At 37.5% G+C, this 24,446-nt stretch overlaps 1 protein-coding gene across 7 annotated transcripts in view; it reads left to right on the top strand.

Annotated features, from left to right (window-relative positions):
* UNC80 (unc-80 homolog, NALCN channel complex subunit) overlaps window positions 1-24,446 on the top strand; it is a 228,877-nt gene that overhangs the window by 93,676 nt on the left and 110,755 nt on the right. For all 7 annotated transcript variants that reach the window (XM_044937752.2, XM_044937753.2, XM_044937750.2 and 4 more), the window contains exons 23-25: window positions 15,093-15,305; window positions 19,892-20,027; window positions 23,891-24,024. In XM_044937752.2, coding sequence (XP_044793687.1) covers window positions 15,093-15,305; window positions 19,892-20,027; window positions 23,891-24,024 — 483 coding nt within the window. The remainder of the gene's footprint in view (window positions 1-15,092; window positions 15,306-19,891; window positions 20,028-23,890; window positions 24,025-24,446) is intronic.

Genomic DNA, 24,446 nt, shown 5'->3' on the forward strand with positions numbered 1-24,446 from the left:
AGTAGTCATGGTGGTCGTGGTACTGGTGGCAGAGATGAGGGTAGAAAGTAACATTTTCATTATTTATCACAGTTTATAAAGCACCTTCATATTCATTATTTTATTTGTTGATATAAGAGGAAAGGACTAAGCCAGGAAATGGTCTCCAAATGAGGGCACCCTTACCTTCAATTTCTCAGATACAGAAAAGTGAAGGAACCAAAATCACTGGTGAATGCTGGCAAAAGGACTGAGAGGAAGGAAAGTGTGGCTGCATGTCCAGTATGTTTGAAGCAAAGTGGCATTCTCTTTTTACCATCATTTATGCAAGTGTGGCCGTAGCAGTTGTTCATACCTGTTGATCTGGGGTTAAGAGCCCCTTGAGATTAATGTTCACAAATGTCTTTTATTAGATGTGTTATTACATTTTGTATCCTCTGTGTTTGCTTTCACTTAATATCTGACTTCATCTGCTTCCCGACTTTCAGAAATGCTTCACTGTTAAATATGTTTTACATGTTTTCCAATGCATTTGTGGTTTTAGTGTATGAATATATAGATATAGAAATATGTAGATGTAGATATCTGTCTAGTAAAAGCTATGGTTTTTCCAGTGGTCATGTATGGATGTGACAGTTGGACTATAAAGAAAGCTGAGCACCAAAGACTTGATGCTTTTGAACTGTGGTGTTTAAGAAGACACTTGAGAGTCCCTTGGACTGCAAGGGGATCCAACCAGTCCATCCTAAAGGAAATCAGTCCTGAATATTCATTGAAAGGAGCAATGCTGAAGCTGAAACTCCAATACTTTGGCCACCTGATGTGAAAAACTGACTCATTTTAAAAGACCCTGATGCTGGGAAAGATTGAAGGTGGGAGGAGAAGGGGGCAACAAAGGATGGGATGGTTGGATGGTATCACTGACTCAAATGGACATGAGTTTGAGTAAGCTCCAGGAGTTGGTGATGGACAGGGAAGCCTGACGTGCTACAGTCCATGGGGTCTCAAAGAGTCGGACATGGCTGAGCGACTGAACTGAACTGAACTGGGATAAGATATAAATGACATAGATGGATAGATTGATGATAGATACAGATGTCAGATATATATGCAGATGCATATGTACATATAGATAAGTAGAGATAAGTAGATAGATAGATACAGATATAGGTATAGATTCTACCATTTCATCCTATATGATTTGGGAGAGGAAGGGAAAATGAATATATTCAGTTCATCATCATTTTACAGTCCAACACTCTCCCATCTCCTTTTTGTTGTTTGCTTTTGTTGGATGTTGCATTCATTTTTTAACTACAACTTAAATGCAATGTTTACCTTATGATGTAGCTTTTATTTCAGAAAATTGTCATTGTCTCTTTACTTGCATCATAGAATTTCAATGTGATTTTTTATAGTTTACAATTTTCTTCAGAATTAAAACGCATTATTAAATGAAAGAAATACTAGAAATGTCAGTGTTTAAAGTCTTGCCCATCTGAAGGTTTTTGTTTTAAACAATCCTCTTGTCATTATTACTATGACTATGAAGGGATAATTGGTTCAGTTTTTGTTTCAGCACAGCTCCTCCTCACACTGTTTCTCTCCAGTATAAATTTAATAAATGCAACTCTAAGACATTTTTTAAAGGACATGTTTTAGAAAGGATGTGTTTCATCTTTAGGTTGATATAATCTACAAGTACAAAAAATAGAAAAATTATGCAGTTTGAACAAAAGGCGTTTTTGTCTGTTTTCTATATATTTCAGGTGAAATCATCTTTAATTTTTTATCCAGACAAATACATAGCATGTACAGACATAGTGATGTCTCATCTACTGGTTAATTTACTAGCATGAATAACACACAATAATGTCAATTTGCTTTAGTAACAATTCCATGAATATAAGATTCCCATGGGATCATAGTTTTCTCCCTAGTCTGTGGAAAAAGAAAATCTAATTCATGTTAAATTATAATAGCTTCATAAATAGATAACTTTAGGAGGAATGATTATATAATTTGTATTCTAACTGGGACACTTTTGAGAGTGAAATGGGGTGCTATCAATAATCATACCAATGAGACATAAACTAGAACTCTCCTGGGGAAAATGAAACATTAGGTTACCATATAGTCATACTTTTAGGTTCACTGCAACAAATTTAATCCACATTGGAGTTTACCATCATAAGACTACTTGGTGATCAATGGAAATTACCTTTTTTCAAGGAATTAGAAATATATGCAGACGGGGAACTATAAAAGCAAAGTAATATTGTGTTTTCTTTTGAATCATAAGGAAAGTTGAAGTAATCCAGTAATAACCAAAGCTAAATGGTCCAATTATACACTTTATTCTAGTGGTACTCCTATATTGAATTAAAAAAAAAAATCTGACTATGAAATGTAGCAGTCAGGCACATAAAAAAGATATGTCATAAATATGTAGCATTTAAATAAAAAAATTTTAATGTCATATGTTCATCATATATGTTAAAAAGTAGTACATTTCAAAATTTTTTTAAGTCCCTTATATCCCTTTCCTAATCACTCAACCCTACTTCTCAGAAGACCTTGCTGTCTCGAATTTTAATTTTTCTGTGCTTGGCTTATTTTGCTGCATAAGTTTGTATCCCTAGAGAATATGTCATTTTGTTCTGTTTCCTCATGCTGTATTTTAATATATACATTTTAATATAATTTATCAAAATTTTCTTTAATGGCTTTTTTTTTTTAGTCTTTTTAAAGAAATCACACAGTAATAAAAAATACATGTTACATTTTCCTCTAAAATTTTAAAGTTTACATTTCACATTTAGGTCTTTAACTAGAATTTACTGTGTGTATAAAGTGGGATTCTTTCCTTTTTTTCTTTTTATTTCACATGTAAAAAAATATCCTAGTGTGTTATTTTGACTAATTCATTATTATCTGATATGCAACACTATCCTAATCATGTGTCCAGTTTCTATACATGCATGGATGTGATTCCGAGTGTTTTTCTGTTCCATTCCCTGTGTACTCTGAGTTAATCTACTCTGTCTTAATAGCTCAAACTTTGAACATCACCTATTTATTCTTTGCTCTTCCATGTAAATTTTATAATTAGCTTTTCAATTTCTCTGAAAATTCTTTGATATATTCTTGGAATTACATTGAGCCCACAGATAAATTTAGATGTAATTAAAATTCAAATTGAGATTCAGAGTTGAATTGATTATTCAAAAGTTTTATTTCTCTCTGAGTCAGTTTAAGTAATTTTACATTTTTTAGTAATTTGTCAGGTTTACTCAATTTTCATATTTGTTTGATTAAAATGGATAATTTTCTTATTAATATTTACAGCATCTATTATTATTTTATCTGTTTTTATTCCTAAAATTGTCTCCTTAGGTTTGCCAGGTATTTGCCAATTTTGTTAGTCTTTTTTAACAATCTTGTTGATTCTCTCTATTGTGTCTTACTCTCTAATTCATTAATGCCTTATCATTTTTTTATTGAGGTAGAGTTGATTTACAATGTTAGTTTGTTTTATGTGTACAACAAAGCGATTCAGTTTTATATATATATAATTTTTAAAGATTATTTTCCCTCATAGGTTATTATAAAATATTGAGTATGTTCTGCCCTTATTTTTTGTTCTTCTTATTGCTTTGAATTCATTGTATTATTATTTAGCTTATTAGCTGATGGCTGGGCTCATACTTTTATTTTCTTCTGTTCAAAAACTGAGCATTAGAATTTTAGCATTACTACTTTAATCACATGCCATAAATTTTGATAAGTAGTATGTTTGTTATAATTTATATTTAAGCCTTTAAAATTTAATTATTACCTTTTCCATGAGTCATTTAAATAGATGTATGTGCATTTCAATTTATAAATTTCAGAGTTTTGCTAGGTATCCATTTGTTATTGATTTATAACTTTATTTTCAGATACTGATTCTTTGGAATTAAAGTTGCTTTATAAACTAGAGCATTATATAATTTTCATAAATGTTCCATGTGTAGTTGAAAAGAATGTGCATTCTCTAATTGTTGGGTATAACAGTGGCTTAATTTCAGATGTACAATGTAGTGATTGGACATTTATATACATTATGAATTGATCACCATAAAGCTAGTAACCAACTGTCACCATACAATGTTATTATATATTATTGACTATATTCCCCCACTCCAGTGTTCTTGCCTGGAGAATCCCAGAGACGGGAGAGCCTGGTGGGCTGCCGTCTGTGGGGTCGCACAGAGTCGGACATGACTGAAGTGACTTAGCAGCAGCATATTCCCTAAGCTGCTGCTGCTGCTAAGTCGCTTCAGTTGTGTCCGACTGACTCTGTGTGACCCCATAGACAGCAGCCCACTAGGCTCCCCCGTCCCTGGGATTCTCCAGGCAAGAACACTGGAGTGGGTTGCCATTTCCCTCTCCAATGCATGAAAGTGAAAAGTGAAAGTGAAGTTGCTCAGTCATGTCCGACTCTAGCGACCCCATGGACTGCAGCCCACCAGGCTCCTCCGCCCATGGGATTTTCCAGGCAAGAGTACTGGAGTGGAGTGCCATCGCCTTCTCCGTATTCCCTATACTGTACATTATATCCCAATGACTTATTTATTTTATATTTGAAAACTTGAAACTTTTAATCCTCTTCACCTGTTTCGCCTAAGCCCCGTTCCTCACTCAATCCCCTACTCACTACTTCTGGCAAGCACCAGTTTTCTGTCTGTTTCTGTTTTGTTTGTACATTTTTTTTGTTTTTTTTTTTTAGATTCCAAATATCAGTGAAATCATACAGTATTTTTCTGTTTAACTTATTTCACTTAACATATTCCCTCTAGGTCTATCAGGGTATGGTATTTCATATTCAAGTCTTCTACATCCTTATTTTTTTCTCCTCACAACTTAATCTGAGATGAGAAGTCAGTTTAGTCACTAAGTCATGTCTGACTCTTTGAGACCCCATGGACTGCAGCACTCCAGACTTCCCTGTCCATCACCAACTCCTGGAGCTTACTCAAACTCATGTCCATAGAGTCGGTGATGCCATCTAACCATCTCATACTCTGCCGTCCCCTTCTCCTCCCACTTTCAATCTTTCCTAGCTTCAGGGTCTTTTCAAATGAATCAGTTTTTCGCATCAGGTGGCCAAAGGATTGGAGTTTCAGCTTCAGCATCACTCCTTTCAATGAATATTCAGGGCTGATTTCCTTTAGGATTGACTGATTGTATCCTCTTGCAGTCCAAGGGACTCTCAAGAGTCTTCTCCAGCACCACAGTTCAAAAGCATCAATTCTTTGGCACTCAGCTTTCTATATAATCCAACTAACATCCATACATGACTACTGGAAAAACCATAGCTCTGACTAGACAGACCTTTGTTGGAAAGTAATGTCTCTGCTTTTTAATATGCTGTCTAGGTTGGTAAACATTCAGAAAACTAAGATCATGGCATCTGGTCCCATCACTTCATGGCAAATAGATGAGGAGACAGTGGAAACAGTGACAGACTTTATTTTGGGGGCTCCAAAAATCAGTATAGATGGTGACTGCAGCCATAAAATTAAAAGGCACTTGCTTCTTGGAAGAAAAGCTATGACCAACCTAGACAGCATATTAAAAATCAGAGACATTACTTTGCCAACAAAAGTCCGTCTAGTCAAAGCTATGGTTTTTCCAGTAGTCATGTATGGATGTGAGAGTTGGACTATAAAGAAAGCTGAGCACCAAAGAATTGATGCTTTTGAACTGTGGTGTTGGAAAAGACTCTTGAGAATGCCTTGGACTGCAAGAAGATCCAACCAGTCCATCCTAAAGGAAATCAGTCCTGAATATTCATTGGAAGGACTGATGCTAAAGCTGAAACTCCAATCCTTTGGCCACCTGATGTGAAAAACTGACTCATTTGAAGAGACCCTGATGCTGGGAAAGATTGAAGGCGGGAGGAAAAGGGGACGACATAGGATGAGATGGTTGGATGACATCACCGTCTCAATGGATATGACTTTGAGTAAACTCTGGGAGCTGGTGATGGACAGGGAGGCCTGGCATGCTGCAGTCCATGGGGTCGCAAAGAGTCAGACATGACTGAGCAACTGAACTGAACTGAATTGAACTGAGGTTGGTTATAGCTTTTCTTCTAAGAAACAAGAGTCTTAATTTCATGGCTGCATTCACCATCTGCAGTGATTTTGGAGCCCCCCAAAATAAAATCTCTCATTGTTTCCATTGTTTGCCCACCTGTTTGCTATGAGCTGATGGGACAGGATGCCATAATCTTGGTTGTCTGAATGCTGAGTTTTAAGCCAACTTTTTTTACTCTCCTTTTTTACCTTCTCAAGAGGCACTGCCATAAGGGTGGTGTCATCTGCATATCTGAGGTTATTGATATTTCTTCTGGCAATCTTGATTCCAGCTTGTGCTTCATCCAGCCCAGCATTTCTCATGATGTACTCTGCATGTAAGTTAAATAAGCAGGGTGAGGATATACAGACTTGACGTACTCCTTTTCCTATTTGGAACCAGTCTGTTGTTCCATGTCCGCTTTTAACTATTGCTTCTTGTCCTGCATACAGATTTCTCAGGAGGCAGGTCTGGTGGTCTGTTATTCCCATCTCTTTAAGAATTTTCCACAGTTTGTTGTGATCCACACAGTCAAAGGCTTTGGCATAGTCAATAAAGCAGAAGTAGATGTTTTTCTGGTATTCTCTTGCTTTTTCGATGATCCAGCAGATGTTGGCAATTTGATCTCTGGTTCCTCTGGCTTTTCTAAATCCAGCTTGAACATATGGAAGTTCATGGTTCATGTACTGTTGAAGCCTGGCTTGGAGAATTTTGAGCATTACTTTACTAGCATGTGAGATGAGTGCAATTGTGTAGTAGTTTGAGCCTTCTTTGGCATTGCCTTTCTTTGGGATTGGAATGAAAAATGATCTTTTCCAGTCCTGTGGCCACTGTTGAGTTTTCCAAATTTGCCGGCATATTGAATGCAGCACTTTCACAGCATCATCTTTTAGGATTTGAAATAGTTCAGCTGGAATTCCATCACCTCCACTAGCTTTGTTTGTAGTGATACTTCCTAAGGCCCACTTGACTTCACATTCCAAGATATCTGCCTCTAGGTGAGTGATCACACCATCATGGTTATCTGAGTCATGAAGATCTTTTTTGCATATTTCTTCTGTATATTCTTGCCACCTCTTCTTAATATCTTCTGCTTCTGTTAGGTCCATACCATTTCTGTCCTTTATTGTGCCCATCTTTGCATGAAATGTTCCCTTGGTATCTCTAATTTTCTTGAAGAGATCTCTAGTCTTTCCCAGTCTATTGTTTTCTTCTATTTCTTTTCATTGATCACTGAGGAAGGCTTTCTTATCTCTCCTTGCTATCCTTTGGAACTCTGCACGCAAATGGGTATATCTTTCTTTTCTCCTTTGCCTTTCACTTCTCTTCTTTTCTCAGCTATTTGTAAGTCTTCCTCAGACAACCATTTTGCATTTCTTTTTCTTGGGGATGGTCTTAATCACTGCCTCCTGTACAATGTCACGAACCTCTGTCCATAGATCTTCAGGCACTCCATCAGATCTAATCCCTTGAATCTATTTGTCACTTCCACTGTATATTGGTAAGGGATTTGATGGCAAAGTTATTCATTTACCTTGAAGTTCCATCAATTTTTATTTTATTGATTTAGAGGAGGCAGGTACTTTAGAAATATAATATGTATCGGGTCCTATAAAAATATTATCATTACCTTTTTGTTGTTCAGTCACTCAGTCACATCCAACTCTTTGTGACCCCGTGGACTGCAGTATACCAGGCTTCCCTGTCCTTCACCATCTCCTGGAGCTTGCTCACACTCTTATTGATCGAGTCGTTAATGCCATCCAACCATCTGTCCTCTGTTGTCCCCTTCTCCTCCTTCCTTCAGTCTTTCCCAGCATCAGGGTCTTTTCACTACCTGCTGCTGCTGCTGCTGCTAAGTCGTTTCAGTCGTGTCTGACTCTGTGTGACCCCTTAGACGGCAGCCCACCAGGCTCCCTCGTCCCTGGGATTCTCCAGGCAAGAACACTGGAGTGGGTTGCCATTTCCTTCTCCAATGCGTGAAAGTGAAAAGTGAAAGTGAAGTGGCTCAGTCATGTCTGACTCTTTGCGACCCCATGGACTGCAGCCTTCCAGGCTTCTCCGTCTGTGGGATTTTCCAGGCTAGAGTACCGGAGTGGCGTGACCCAATTATTTTTAGTATATAAGGATATATTTTTCTTTAATATTAATACAGTTGAAACAATTTTACTAGTTTAGCATTGGACTTGTATATCTTTTTGTAAATCTTTTCCTTTCAACATTTATCTTTGTGTTTTAGTTATATCTCTTGTAGAAAACAAGTATTTGAATTTTAAACCATTTTAATGATCTTTTTCCCTAGAAAGTTTAGTACATTTGCACAGATTATATTTACTTATATAGATTCAGTTCTGTCTTCTTTGGACTACTTACCACATTTTTTTTACTATTTCATTGTATGTGTGTTCTTATTTCCATTTCATGCCTTCTTTTGAATTATGTTGGATTTTTCTTTGCTTTGGTTTAACTTTGTTTTATTCATTTTCCCTTATCAGTTTGAAATTTGTTATATTCTATTTATATTTTTAAAATTGCATGCATATTTAACTCAATGCAGTCTAAAATTAATGAATATCTTTACTCTTCATGCAAATAATAAAAAACTGTAGAGGGTTTTAATGCCAGTTGTCCAAGATTTAGTTCTCTGTTTTTGTTTTAACATTGACAAAGTAAACTTTATTTTTATTAATTGTTAGGAAAATAATTTTTAAATTTGCCCAAGAGCTGAGTATAGTCTTTGCTCACCATTTCTCCTTGCATCTCAGACATTCCTTTCTAAGATCTATGTCCTTCTAAAAGAAACCTTTCAGACATTTCTTTGGTGATGATCAACTGGCAGTAGCTCTCTCAACTGAAGTTTAATCAAAAAATACTCTCACCTGGGATATTGGCTTTATAAAGGAGTATGTGGCCTGACCTTCCACTCCACATGAATACTGACATTTAATTTGTGGTCCATTGAAAACCCACACTCTGGTCTTGCCATAGTCACTAGAAACCCTCGGGGCAAATATTCCTTCACTAGTTCACACCTTTCTCCCTGCCTTCACTCCAGAATTGAATTTTCTTGTAATTTCTACTTTTCAGTGGTCTATCATCTCATATCAGAAGCAAAAGCAAAAATAAAGTGAAAAAAATTTGGATATTTTATCCTGCAGTTTTAAATATCTAAACCAAAAGATGTTTGTCTTCACACTTAATCCATCATATTGTCAGAAATAGAAGTCCTTATTTGGTTTTTAAAACAATTATGCAAGATATTAGCATGATCTGAGTGTTAAAATGTCAACGCAGCCAAACCATGTACTCAACTGTAATGCCTGCATCTAGCCTGATACTGAATCATTTCAGTTGCCCGCAGCTACTGCAGAAATGCGCAGGGACAGAGACAGCCTGTCAGTTGCTTAATGATCTCAGGCAGAGAATTCAATACAAGCTAAGTAATAAATACTGGCTCACAAGCACGTGCCCTCTAGCAAACAAGGTTCTAGCATACACTAAGACCCACAATACCTGCTTATTCCCAGTGGTCTTAAATAAATAGGTATCTTACACCAGTGAGAGCTTTACATTTTATTGTAAGGCAATAAAAATATTATGTAATTCCCCAGGAACCAACATAAAACATTGTCTTTAAAACAGTTCCTGCCCTGGTGTTGTTATGAGTTTCCAGGATCAATCAGGGTTTCTTCTTACATAACAAGTTTAGATGTAGTCCTTCAGGGGAAGGAATGTATTGCAATTATAACCTTCAATTAACCATCATATCTTGGTAACAATATTTTCTACGTCCCCAGGCAAAATAAAGCACAGCTGTTTGAATTAGTATTCTAGTTCTCTGCTTTACCTTCATAAAGGAAACATTCAATATACATAACAATCTTATCAAATGCAGTAAAAAGTGCCAAAAGAAGTCAAGGGAAAATAGCCTGATACTTGAAGTTTTCTAGTTGAAGAATGTTAGAGAAATAACTTACTGCATAATGCATGATGTTTTGTAATTTTAAATACACAGCTCTGTAACCATTGCAGGAAACACCGTATATAAAACCAAACCATATGAAATTGATAATATGGTACTATATTTGACCAGCAAACTTAGAGATTCCATAAAGTTCAACCTAACATTTTATCTCACCAGTTCAAATTGCTTCTTGCTTTTCTGGGAACTACAAAGTTATGACATAATGGAACTGAAGCTGCTCTGTGGCATTATGGAACATAGAATAGAAAGGTGACCTGGCAGACATGTTAATCAGAAAGAGTTTAAATCTGCCTAGTTTTCTTTTAGGACCACCAGCAAAATTCTCTGTGGTATACCAACGGTACCAAAGTTTGTTTTGATGTTCAGTTTTAACTGTGTCTCTGAAACTCCATGGTTCTCTTCATCCATGCAGCCTTCTTCTGATTCATTTTTCTCTATTTGTGCTGTTTTTCTCTGTGATGTGAATCCATCCCTGCCCATTCTGTCATGTCTCCATTGTTTTGGTGCTTCATGAGATTGCTCTGAGCCATTAAGAGGCCAGAAAGGAAAGAGACACGAGTACCCCAATGTTCATCGCAGCACTGTTTATAATAGCCAGGACATGGAAGCAACCTAGATGTCCATCAGCAGATGAATGGATAAGAAAGCTGTGGTACATATACACAATGGAGTATTATTCAGCCATTAAAAAGAATACATTTGAATCAGTTCTAATGAGGTGGATGAAACTGGAGCCTATTATACAGAGTGAAGTAAGCCAGAAAGAAAAACACCAATACAGTATACTAACGCATATATATGGAATTTAGAAAGATGGTAACAATAACCCTGTGTACGAGACAGCAAAAGAGACACTGATGTATAGAACAGTCTTATGGACTCTGTGAGAGAGGGAGAGGGTGGGAAGATTTGGGAGAATGGCATTGAAACATGTAAAATATCATGTATGAAATGAGATGCCAGTCCAGGTTCGATGCACGATACTGGATGCTTGGGGCTGGTGCACTGGGACGACCCAGAGGGATGGAATGGGGAGGGAGGAGGGAGGAGGGTTCAGGATGGGGAACACATGTATACCTGTGGCGGATTCATTTTGATATTTGGCAAATCTAATACAGTTATGTAAGTTTAAAAATAAAATAAAATTAAAAAAAAAAAAAAAAGAGGCAAGCTGCATCAAAAGAGGAAAAACCAACTTTCCTTTATGTCCAGGAAGAATCCTTTGTCTAAGGTATTCCATAACCCTGCTCCTCAAATCAATACTTTCTAGCTTACACTTTGAAAGGAACTTATAAGGAAAATAATTCCTATGGCCACACCCACAATATAATGCCTTGACTACTCTTTCACACACAGTGTGAAGTCGGTTCTTATTGCCAAGTATCTTCTATGAAGACGCACAGTTGAGTCCTTAGCTTTATACTGCACCAGCACCCTCCATTGTCCGTACAGTAACACACACACTACGGTACCACAGAAATTGTTAGTACTCAGTGTCCTCTTGACTAGAGGATCCCCAAGTCTGCTTTCACCTACAAGATTCGTGAGGTTTATAATAAGAAGGCAATATTTGAGTTACTCTGTGTCATCATCCCTTAATGCAGACAGTGACATTTCCAAAAGTTACTGAGTTTGGCAATTTACATGAATCAAATTATCAGTAATAACTAACCTTCCCTTTAATGTTGTGCTATATAGTCAATTAACGGGAATTATTTTGATAATGGTCTCAGTTCTATTTTCCAACTTAAAGTAGGATTTCGTAGGGCCAATAACTGATAATGTCTGGGTTTTATCATAAGAAGCTTTTGAGAGCAGAGAATTAAAATTGTTTTTTATTCAAAATGCCTTAAGTTTTCTAAGCAAATAAAACATATTTGCTAAAGAAGCCAAGCCAACCTACATGGGAAGCCTTACATAGCACAGTCTGGATTTTTTATTCATCTTCTATTAGTCTTCTCAGTGCAATTTAATAGTTAAAAGAAATATGTGAAAGAAAAAAAAAACCTCTGCCCCATACATTTGAATTAGGTTAAGTTTTTACGCTCATTAATCATGAAAGAGCTAAAGTTCATCACCTAATGCTATTCCAGCAGTGTTGTTTCTGCCTTCCTGTCATTAAGCAATGAATCTCATTGCTTTATATTGGAAATGTGTCAAAATGTGACATGATAAGAATAGATTTGCATCACTTGCCTTGCCTTCCAGACTAGAGCTCCTTTTTAGAGATAGATGTTCCAGGCTTTTCCAAATGCAGATTAGCATATCTGAAATCTTTAGTAAACTGAATATTTAATACAAGGAAAGAGTATAGATCTTTAGTTGGGATGTTACGGCACTATGGTAATGATAAGTTTAATGCAGAAATTCATCTAAGCCTTTGCATTCCAAAGTCTTTCTATCCTTCTGACCTGCTATCAAGTCTTGGCACCAATAAAGTTGAGGATAGTTTCTCATCATCAGTGTCCATCTTTTATTAATGATAGATGTTCATCATTGTATTTATCTTCTATTCTGCCTTAGATTAACTGCACATAAATTAACTTTATCTTCAGTGGCAATATGTCATATTTTTTGTAAAATTAAGTCCCAACATAATTAAATTTCTTACCTGGATTCTTGATAGTTTCATTTAAGTTGTAAACAATGGGAAAATGCTTAAAGGGCTAACTTGCTTGAAACATCCAGGGTATTTGAGATAGTGTGTTACCAGACAGTATGAAGTAACTGCCTCTGCCTGAAGAGGAAGGGATTAAGGAAATCTTCTTAGAGGAGATAACTAAACTGAAGCTTACAAGTGAGAATCTGCTATATAGAAAAGGGGCTTAAAGGCTCTGCAAGTGATGGAAACAAAACATGGAAAGGTATGAGATGTCATATCTGGGAGACTAACCAGTTTGACATAAGTGGATCACAGAGCACTTGAGGTGAGGATAGGGAGAGAAATGAACAAAACAGCAAAGGTCAGTTGCCTTTATTCATTGATGATTCAGATGGATGGACCATAAAATATATTTTAAATGGGAAAATTATGCGCTTATTTGTGTTTTACATGACATTAATGTTCCATTTTTAAACAGCAACTTTCTACATGCATTCTAGAAATCATCTTTTCCCCAGGTGTATATGAGCATGAATTAAGACCTTGAAGATAGCAAAGAGGTACAGATCTGAGCATGAGAGACCTGAAAATGAATCTCATGTCTGCTTCTTCCCAGCTACATAAGAGTGGAAAAGTTATACCTCGTATTAAAAAACATTAAAATGAGGATATTATTTCATAGGGTTGTTATGATAATTAAGAATTACAATTTATAAAAACTAGTTGGAACATAATTGATATTCTCTATACATTAGCACCTATTTTGACATTATAGATTGAGGCATTGTTAAGAATGCTATTTCTTGAATCATGAAAACTGTTTCCATTTGAAAACATGTGGGACATGGGACATGGGATTCATTAGGTAACTCTAAGATGATAGCAAGGGCTTCCCTCTGATAGCTCATCTGGTAAAGAATCCACCTGCAATGTAGGAGACCCCAGTTCAACTCCTGGGTCAGGAAGATCCCTGGAGAAGGGATAGGCTACCCACTCCAGTATTCTTGGGCTTCCCTTGTGGCTTAGCTAGTAAAGAATCTGCCTTCAATGTGGGAGACCTAGGTTTGATCCCTGGGTTGGGAAGATCCCCTGGAGAAGGGAAAGGCTACCCATTCCAGTATTCTGGCCTGGAGAATTCCATGGACTGTATAGTCCATGGGTTTGCAAAGAATCAGACATGATTGAGCAACTTTCACTTTCAAGATGATAGCAAATATTGTTATATATATATATATATATTTTAACTGACACAAGTAAATGTTTGATGTATGTATTTTTTGTGACCTGTTGACCTATGGGAAACTTCACATTCTTTCCCATATTAAATTTTTCTTGGCTTCTAAAGAGTAGATGTCTTACTCTTATAAGTTTCTGGGTATTAACAAAAAGTTCTTGCTTTTATTTTTCAAGCACATCTTGACAAGACGGAGTTATATTTTTATTTTCCTGAAGAAATGCTGTTTTTCATTTACCAATTAAGCAATTTCCTCTTTGTCAAACATTTTCAATTGAAACCATTCCTATTTAAGCAGAATTTGATCTGTTTATGAAAAATTAGAGAAAGAGACTAACTCAACAGAGTTTATTTATTCATTCATTCATTTATTTGTTTTTTTTCTCATTTCAGGCCCCATTTTATTCTGTTTATCCTCACAACTCAGCCTGATATAGTAAGCTCTTCTTTTCTTATTAGCCAAAGTGAGAGAGCAGTTGCATGTCCTTTGAGTTTGTGGATGGTCCTTAAAAAACTGACATCTTTGGTTAATCTACATCTAGTTCTAGAAATTGAATATATGTTTTCATCATGCTAATTTTAGGTTTAAAAAAGCTTCATATTTAAAACCTCTTTATTAAAAGTGATTTCACACTCAAATCCCCACTGTCTCTGAAATATGCAAAGATAGAGTCATGGAATTACTTGAGATTCTCCAAAAGGAGAAAAGTACACGCAGGAACTGACTTAAAATGTCTCATTATTCCATACTCAAATTTGCCTTCATGGATTCATTTTCCAGATTTCCCACTGCTACTGTAACCATGTTAACACCACCCCAGGAAATATCGCTGCTGCTGCTAAGTTGCTCAATTGTGTCTGACTCTTTGTGACCCTAGGGACTGTAGCCCGCCAGGCTCCTCTGTCCATGGGATTCTCCAGGCAAGAATACTGGAGTGGGCTGTCATTTCCTTCTCCAGGGGATCTTCCTGACTTAGGGATCAAACCCCTGTCTCCTGTGGCTCCTGCTTGCAAGTGGATTCCTTACTGCTGAGTCACAGGGGAAATATGGCTAAACCAAATCAAAATACAAAGGCAAAAATAAGCTAAGAGTACATAGGCATTGGCTTTAAGGTCAGATGCATTGTTTGTTAATCCCACATTACTCTTTCCTTAACAACCCTACTCAGGAAGCACCGGTGGTAGCCAGAGCAGCATTGTTCCTGGAATGTGCCCGTTTTGTGCACCGCTGCAACCGTGGCAACTGGCCCGAGTGGATGAAAGGACATCATGTGAACATCACCAAGAAAGGCCTTTCCAGGGGACGGTCCCCCATTGTGGGCAACAAGCGGAACCAGAAGCTGCAGTGGAATGCTGCCAAGCTCTTCTACCAGTGGGGAGACGTGAGCTTTTGATTTTCTTCTATAAAAATTAGGCAGAGTAAAATGAAGACGTTTTGAGTTTCTGTTTGTTCATTTGTTTGGGAGATAATCTGAGTATCTGTTATGTACCAAGCACTGAACAAAACATTTCAGGGGGAAATAATTCATTTAATCTTCCCAATAAATCTACAAAGTTAGATATTATTATCTCTTCTGGCTCCCTTTCTGATCCTCTGCCTCTTTCCTCCCTGTAAATGTAGACATTCTCAGCATCTCTTATCAGTTCTTCCTGTATAATCTCCACCAGGATTACATTTATTCCTGTGTTTTCTACTGTTAGCTTGAAGCACCCAGTTCTCTATCCACAGCACTTTTCAGATCCCTGACTAACTTCACCCACTGTACTTTGGAGGCATTTACTTAATGTTCTGAAACTAAATCTGACCAAACTAAAATGCTTCTCTCCATTTAAACACACCCCCATCTGTAACCCCTCTTGAATTTTCTATTCTTTTTGATAGAACTACCATCATCTGAAATGACAGTCTTTGAACATATTCTCAACCTCCTTTCCTTATTGATTCCACCTCTTCCGTGTCACTGATGCCCTTTGAGGTCAGATCTTCATTACTTCTCCTCTGTGTGACTAAAGTATTTTCCTATTTGGTTTCCTCCCACAATCTCCCCTCTCTGACCCATCCTACACACTGCCAATAAAATCTCCCTTTGGCATAGCCCGTCTAAAAGCAGAACATTCATATCTCATCTCCCAGCCTCCAGACTCTCTCCTTCCAATTCATTCTCCAAACTGCTGTCAGAATGATTAGGCTATGCAAATCACGTTATAGTGCTTCAGTGGCACTCCTTTTCCCTTGGGATAAAAGCCCAAATTGCTCAGCCTGGCATCTCGGCTCTTTCAACAACCTTTATTCAAATCACACCAAGATTATAGATGATGAAGTCAATGAGCTGATGTATCTAAAGGACATTTATCTCAATCCTTTACATCTGAGAGGTGTTCAGTGATAAGTTATGATACTAAATTTTGAAAGCAGGATAAATGGTTTGTCTCTACATTTTTAGACAGCTAGCATGGTGTCCCTGGAAGGAGTGATAACACTTCTCCCCTGCTCAAAAACTGCCTTTCATCCTTCTTCAGAATGCAAAATAAAGTCCAGCTTCAAGAACCGTGGAATCTGGTCCCAATTTACCTTTCCAAGCCCTCAGGCACATTATTTCTGCTCACAAAATGGTGCTTCAACCAAGTGGCTTAGTTGATAGTCTCTGAACACGTCAGTGCATGTCCCTGAATATGGGTCTTTGGGAACTCTCCATCTGAAATATCTGCTTTTCCCTTTCCCATTAGCCTAACAGCAATTCTTGAGAATCTATGTGTAAATCCCAGTTCAAGGCTGCTGAGTGACCTTGAGCAGGTTTTTCAACCTAACTTTCCTAATTGCCAAACAGTGATACTTCTTTATGAAAGTTTATAATCTACTCAGGCATATTAAAAAAGATACTGATGCACTATAACAGTTTATTCAACTTTATGTTTTATTTAATAACTAGCAAACTACCTCGCATAATAAATATTTGATGAATGAAGAAGGAATAATCATATCCCTAAGGCACTTTTCTTGTCTTGAAAGAGATGTAGAGCTCTAAATTATTATTTAGATATTTTATATTATCCCAAGCGAGTTCATTTTTTGAGAAAACTTCTAAGTTTTGTGAACTGTGGGTTTAACTTAAAATTGCTTGGTTTCAGAATCCGGGGGAGATCAATGTAGATTTTTTTCTCCCCTTGACTCTCACTATTAAGTCTTCTGGCTTTGCTCAGACTCATAATTCCTCATTTCCTTCTGTTGGGGGAGTGTGTAATTTCCTCAGTTCTTTCTCGCCACAGCAAAAATTTGAAGTGACGGACAGACCAGTGTTACAGCCCCATGTAAATTTCCTTGTCACAGCAAAAATTTGAAGCAATGGACAGACCAGTGTTACAGCTTCGTGTTACAGCTCAGTTTTATTAAGAAAGCAAAGGGAAATATATCCTTGAGGTGTGAGGGGGAGTTGACCCAGAAGACTCAAAGAGAAGAGAAGCCCCCAGCTCAATTTTGGTTCCTCTTTTCATATGTTTTTTCTCCTCCCCCTGGGCCTGCCCTATGTAAATTGGGCTAGCCAGGAGTGCTGTTTGTTTTACCTGAGGTCCTCACTCCTGTCCTCAGACCTTCCTTTGTTCTGTTTTCACAGGCTTTTCCCTTCTTTGTCTTTTAGCCACCGCCATTCTGGACTCCTTTTTCCTATTCTAACCACCTAACACTTCTTTAGAATTTCTAAAATAGTAGCATCAGGACAAGGCTTTCTGTTGAGGTGGTGGTTTTGGCTTTCACGTTTTGTTTTGTTTGCTTAAAACTTCTCAAGTTGGCAACCGAGCTGCATTTCTTTTGTATTGATGTGGTTTTTGTTACTCCTCAATTGCAGACTTTAAGGAGACCCCTTTGTTTTCAAATAACCAAGATGTTCAAACAACGTGTGTTTTTATTTGAAGAGCTCTAGACATATCTTTTGAGCTTCCCAGGTGGCTCAGTGGTAAGGAATCCACCTGCCAACCCAGGAGACACAGGAAATGTGGGTTCAATCCCTGGGTCAGGAAGATTCCCTGAAGTAGGAAATGGCAACCTGCTCCAGTATTCTTACCTGGAAAATTCCATCGACAGAGGAGCCTGACAGGCTATTGTCCATAGGATCACGAAGTGTCAGATGCGACAGCATGCACATGCACACACGGACATATTTTTGTAACTTTCCAACAGAAAATAAAATCTCTTGCATGCCCAGAATTTAGTCGTTTTTCTAAATATTTGAAAAGGATGATGCAGGAGGAAAGAAGAAAATTAGCTGGAATTTTGTTCTTACCAATGCACAGAGTAATCACACTGTCAGACCAAGTTCAGTGCTCATTTTATCTTTTTTAGTCTCTTTCCTATGTATGTGTCTCTTCTTTTATTCTATACAACATGTAATTAGAATGTGAAAGGAATTAGAGGTAGCATATTTTGTCTCTTTTTTGGGGGAAAATTCTCTTTTTAAAATCAGACGTTAGTACATGATGACTCCCAAGAACAGATAGTAAGCATTGGTTTTGTGAATACCTTATAAAAGCCAGTGTTGTTTATGTGTTGAGGTAAAAGTCATGTTTCTAGTGTTGATGTTCAGTACACTATCAAAAGAATAGCTAATATTTCAAAAGAATAGTTAATATTTCTTTCTAATTCATAGCATATCATGAGGGGGAAACAAAGTCTATAAGAAAATTTTGATTGCATATATGATGAAAGATACAAATAAAATTGCAGTTCTAGAAGTCATGCCAGCCTCCAAATTCATTAGCATAACACTGCTATCCTCATAAAATTGCATGATCAGAAACATTCTGAGGAAATGTGACTTCTTATTTTTTGCTGCAGCAAAATCCTCCATTAAAAACAACTATACAGGACTTCCCTGATGGTCCAGTGGTTAACACTCTGCACTTCCAATGCAAGAAGCATGGGTTAAATGGGGAAACAATGGAAACAGTGGGAGACTTTATTTTGAGGGCTCCAAAATCACTGCAGATGGTGACTCCAGCCATGAAATTAAAAGACACTTGCTCCTTGGAAGAAAAGCTGTGACCAACCTAGACAGCATATTTAAAAGCAGAGACATTACTTTACCAACAAAGGTCTGTCTAGTCAAAGGTATGGTTTTTCCAGTAGTCATTTATGGGTGTGAGAGTTGGACCATAAAGAAAGCTGAGCACTGAAGAACTGATGCTTTTGAACTGTAGTGTTGGAGAAGACCCTTGAGAGTCCCTTGGACTGCAAGAGATCCAACCAGTCCATCATAAAGGAAATCAGTCCTGAATATTCATTAAGAGGACTGATTCTGAAGCTGAAACTCCAATACTTTGGCCACCTGATGTGAAGAACTGACTCATAGGAAAAGCCCCTGATGCTGGGAAAAATTGAAGATGGTAGGAGAAGGGGACGACAGAGGATGAGATGGTTGGATGGCATCACCGACTTGATAGACATGAGTTTGAGCAAGCTTTGAGAGTTGGTCATGGACAGAGAGGCCTGGCATGCTGCGGTCCATGGGGTCACAAAGAGTCAGACATGACTGAGCAACTGAACTGAACTGTAGAACTAAGATCCCATGTGCCATGCAGCATGGCCAAAAAAAACAAAACAAAACAAAACACTTTTTAAATAAATAAAAATAGTTAAAAGAAAATACAACTGCATACTCCCTTATGTGAGATCTATAAAATAAATGACCTTTGAGGAAATAAAAATACTTTCAGAAAAAGTTTTGTGTGAGAATAAATACCATTCCAGTTCCTATAAGTCTTTAGGCTCAGTGACCTTGGAGACAGCATTAGTGCCTTCCTTCCCTGGATTCCCATGTTGGGAAATGTGGTGGTAACAACACTATGGCAAACAGAGGAAACTTACACTGAAAACAATCCCCATGAATTGATTGCCGACGACCTCTGTAATGTGAGAACCTCTTTTACAGTCTGACATATACCTCATGCTGTTTCATTCTTTTTCTGTTCATGGTAGGCAATTGGCGTCCGGCTGAATGAGCTGTGTCATGGGGAAAGTGAGAGTCCAGCCAACCTGCTGGGTCTCATTTATGATGAGGAGACCAAGAGGAGACTGAGAAAGGAGGATGAGGAGGAAGACTTTTTAGATGACAGTAAGGAGACTCCCTTTACTACAAGAACCCCTGCTTGTAAGAATCTCTGCTTTAGGAGCACGTAATATTTCTCTTTCCTCTTTCACATTCTTACCACCTTCCCATGTCTTCCACTGTACCTTCTCCCCTATTCCCTGTGCATGGATGTGAGCATGTGCATAAAACCCACAAAGTGAGAGCAGGAACCAGAGGAGAAGACTATAGACAGGAGCAAAGAGCTGTAGGCCATATGAAACATTCATTGCTTTGTAGTCTCTGACTCCTAATATTGTAAATGTCAAGATCAGTTTTAGTCCTCCGTGAGAAAAGGAAATTGTGGGAAAGTGCTGTTCCAGAAAAGGATTTTGTAAGGTTTTGTGTTTTTTCATTACTCTTGAAGATATAAAAAAGGACTAGACCAAATGAAATTAAACACAAAAAGCTTCTCAAATCACTAAAATATTAAAATACTTAATCATAGTTTATCATATTTAACATGAAATTCAAATTTTAAGGTTCAGATTATCTGAACTATGAATGTTTGATTTACTGTACTTATTTATTAAAAGTATAATTGAGTCCCATCATAGAAGAATAGAGACAAAGAGATTCCTGAACATCTTTTTTAACACCATTTTGTGCATATGTGTGTTCTATACCATACAAGCTTATGAGTATGTGTACCACTGTTTTTATGGAGTAGCAAATTCCAATATTGTTTTGGAATGAGTATCATTAACTGATGAAGACACTGAGGTCTCTTCCTTTTGACCTACCCTAGTGATTTGAAATGCAGATTCCCTAATGATGTCTTAAGGATTATCCTTAGTTAAGTGATGCCAAACCTACTTTATCTCTAAAGGCATGAAATATAAAAGGATGGCTAGAGTGTAATCTTAGAACTAAATAATAATCAAAGAAAACATATTGTCTTCTACTTTCATACCAATAATTTTTTTTGCATTTTTCCATCATTTTGCTCTTTCTCTGCTGCTGCTAGTCACTTTATCGTGTCCCACTCTGTGCGACCCCATAGACGGGAGCCTACCAGGCTCCTCCGTCCCTGGGATTCTTCAGGCAAGAACACTGGAATGGATTGCCATTTCCTTCAAATCAAAGAAAATCTTCTTGACTTAACTGTTGACAAAACACCTAATTATGATGTTAGTCTTTTAACCTAATGATGAAGGTTGTTCCCAAAGATTCCCTCAAGTTCACAAGAGTCTAGGTTATCCTAGAAAGACTCATGAAATTGGGTCTGATTTGTAATAGGACTTGAGGATAATCCAGCAACCACAGAATCTAGTTTAGGCCTGCCAGGAGACATCCCCAAACTGCCCCGGATCTCCTAGGGGTCCTCAGAACAGAGAGAAGCCAAAGCCATGTTAGATGGAAATAGCTTCATAGGCCAAAATGTTCTCACATCTCCATGAGACCACATAAATATTACTGGCAATATGGTATGCTTGGTATAACAGTTTTTTGGTGAGACTATTTATAAGTCAGTAATTGTTCCCTATAACAGAATATTTCAGATGATACTTATGAGAAAGCCTGGACTAAGACCAAGCTCATTGTCTATGGGACTGACAAGAAGAATCTAGATGATATCCTTAGGATTACAAGCACAGATCCAGAAGTTTATACTAAATAACTAGTGTTCAATTATGTTTTATAAAACAGTTGCACATCTAGGTAAGTTCAAGCGTCATGTAGACTCTAGAACATTCATTCAATGAATATAAGATTGGAATATCTTCTTTAGTTCCACTTTTAAGTCAATACATAGCTCAGTTTGCATTTTAAAAATAATTATGGTATAAGCAAGTATCAGTCTGGAAACAATAGAGAAGTTTGTCTTTTTCATTCCTTTTTTTTAGTACCATTTTTTAAATTTTTATTTATTTTAATTGGAAGCTAATTACTCTACAATATTGTGGTGGTTTTTGCCATACATTCACATGGATCAGCCATGGGTGTACATGTGTTCCCCATCCTGACCCTCCCTCCCACCTCCCTCCCCATCCCATCCCTCAGGGTCATCCCAGCACACCAGCCCTGAGCACCCTGTCTCATGCATTGAACCTGGACTGGCGATCTATTTCACATATGATAATATACATGTTTCAATGCTATTCTTTCAAATCATCCCACCCTCGCCTTCTCCCACAGAGTCCAAAAGTCTGTTCTTTACATCTGTGTCTCTTTTGCTGTCTCACATATAGGGTTATCATTACCATCTTTCTAAATTCCATATATATGCATTAATATACTGTATTGGTGTTTTTCTTTCTGAGTTACTTCGCTCTGTGTAATAGGCTCCAGTTTCATCCACCTCACTAGAACTGATTCAAATGCATTATTTTAAATAGCTGAGTAATATTCCATTGCGTATATGTACCACAGCTTTTTTATCCATTCATCTGCCAATGGACATCTAGGTTGCTTCCACGTCCTGGCTATTGTAAACACTGCTTTTTCATTCTTAATAAGAGGCAATGTCCCCAGCCACATATTACCTCTGTAGAAAATATAATGGTTTTCGTGGGGAAGCAATAGCCAGATATGGTCAGAAAAACCATAATTCTACCCACTATCAATATAAGCCATGATTGTATATTATAGCAATTATGAAAGCCAAATACATGGGAAATATTTTAGAGCTATTTAAAGATATTTTCGGAGAAGGTAATGGCACCCCACTCCAGTACTTTTGCCTGGAAAATCCCATGGACGGAGGAGCCTGGTAGGCTGCAGTCCATGGGGTCGCTAGAGTCAGACACGACTGAACGACTTCACTTTTACTTTTCACTTTCACGCATTGGAGAAGGAAATGGCAACCCACTCCAGTGTTCTTGCCTGGAGAATCCCAGGGACGGGGAAGCCTGGTGGGCTGCCGTCTATGGGGTCACACAGAGTCGGACACGACTGAAGCGACTTAGCAGCAGCAGCAGCAAAGATATTTTTAGGACGGTTAATATGTAATGATATAGTTATTGCTTCATAAGTTGATTCATTCAAACTATTTTCTTCTAAGGGAGACATGTCTTTGTCTTCTTTTCTGAACACTGATAAGTAATCAATATATTTCTCCATTATTTGTGATGTCATGTATCTGAGAACTAATCCTGAGGATTTAAGTCTCTATAGTGTCACCTTGGCTATTATCTGCCTTTATAACAAAATCCATTTTTTGGTCTATGGTGGATACAACATTTAACTCATTCAGAGACTGGTGTTCTTCAAAGCAAAGGAGAATATTTGCATATTCTAGTATAGCTATTCCTTAATATGACAGGCTAGCTTGTATAAACTGTATAACATGGGTGACCAAGTAAATAAGTCTTGTTTATGCTACAGAAACACATCTGGGATAAAGCTGAAACAACTTCACTGCCCTAAGAACATTAAGATAGACATCTCTTACAAAGTGAGCCGACAGGACTTTGTAGTTCCAAATCTATTCACGGGCCTATACCATATATAAATCTGATTGTATAGGTACGTGAAAATCTGGCAAGGCTGCTTCCTGTTTTTGTTTTCATTAAAAGGCTTTCCGGCCTAGTGGAGCTGCATTTTGTTTCTCTATAATGCCTTGAGGAAAATAATTCTTACTGATTGACATTTTAATACTGAGGTATTTGTTCTAGAATTGCAAAATGGAGGGAAAAAGAGGTGTATTGTGATGTATAGATTATGCTAAAGGGACCGGGTAAATTGAACATATACAGGTGACACCCTCATTTACAGTTTCATTTTGCACATGGATAGGTAACATTCTCATATACAATTTGATTTTACACATGTGTAGCTATGTCCATCAAATTGTGCCTCTGTATTTTTTATTGGTTGTTTGCTTATGAAAGAACTCTTTCCTTCCACAGGTACTGTGAACCCCTCTAAATGTGGCTGCCCCTTTGCTTTGAAGATGGCAGCCTGCCAGCTTCTCCTGGAGATTACCACGTTCCTACGAGAGACCTTTTCATGTCTGCCCAGACCACGCACTGAGCCTCTGATGGTTAGTGAAGCTTATTAATAATGAGACTACTTGGAGAGTCCAGCCAGGTGGCTTGGTTTGCAGTAGTCACAATTTCCTCAAATATCCAATGAACAAATGTATCATATAGTTTAAAAATTCAACCAAGGGATTTTCATATATAAAAAGAATATTTCTTTTTATCTCTTAAAAAACTGAAAATTGACCTTAAAATCACAAAAGACTGCACCACTGGGTAGTGTCTAATTGATCACTGTCAGTTAACCTAGGAATGTCTAAGAACATTTATACGTTCATTTATTCTGCAAACTATGAGGCGTTTTATAGCCAGCATTTTCCAGAAATCACTGATAGGTTTGTTTTTTTCATGCTCAGTTCAGTTCAGTTGCTCAGTCATGTCCGACTCTTTGCAACCCCATGGACTGCAGCATGCCAGGCTTCCC

The sequence above is a fragment of the Bubalus bubalis genome, chromosome 2, assembly GCF_019923935.1.
Source record: "Bubalus bubalis isolate 160015118507 breed Murrah chromosome 2, NDDB_SH_1, whole genome shotgun sequence".
NCBI classification, from domain to species: Eukaryota; Metazoa; Chordata; class Mammalia; order Artiodactyla; family Bovidae; genus Bubalus; species Bubalus bubalis.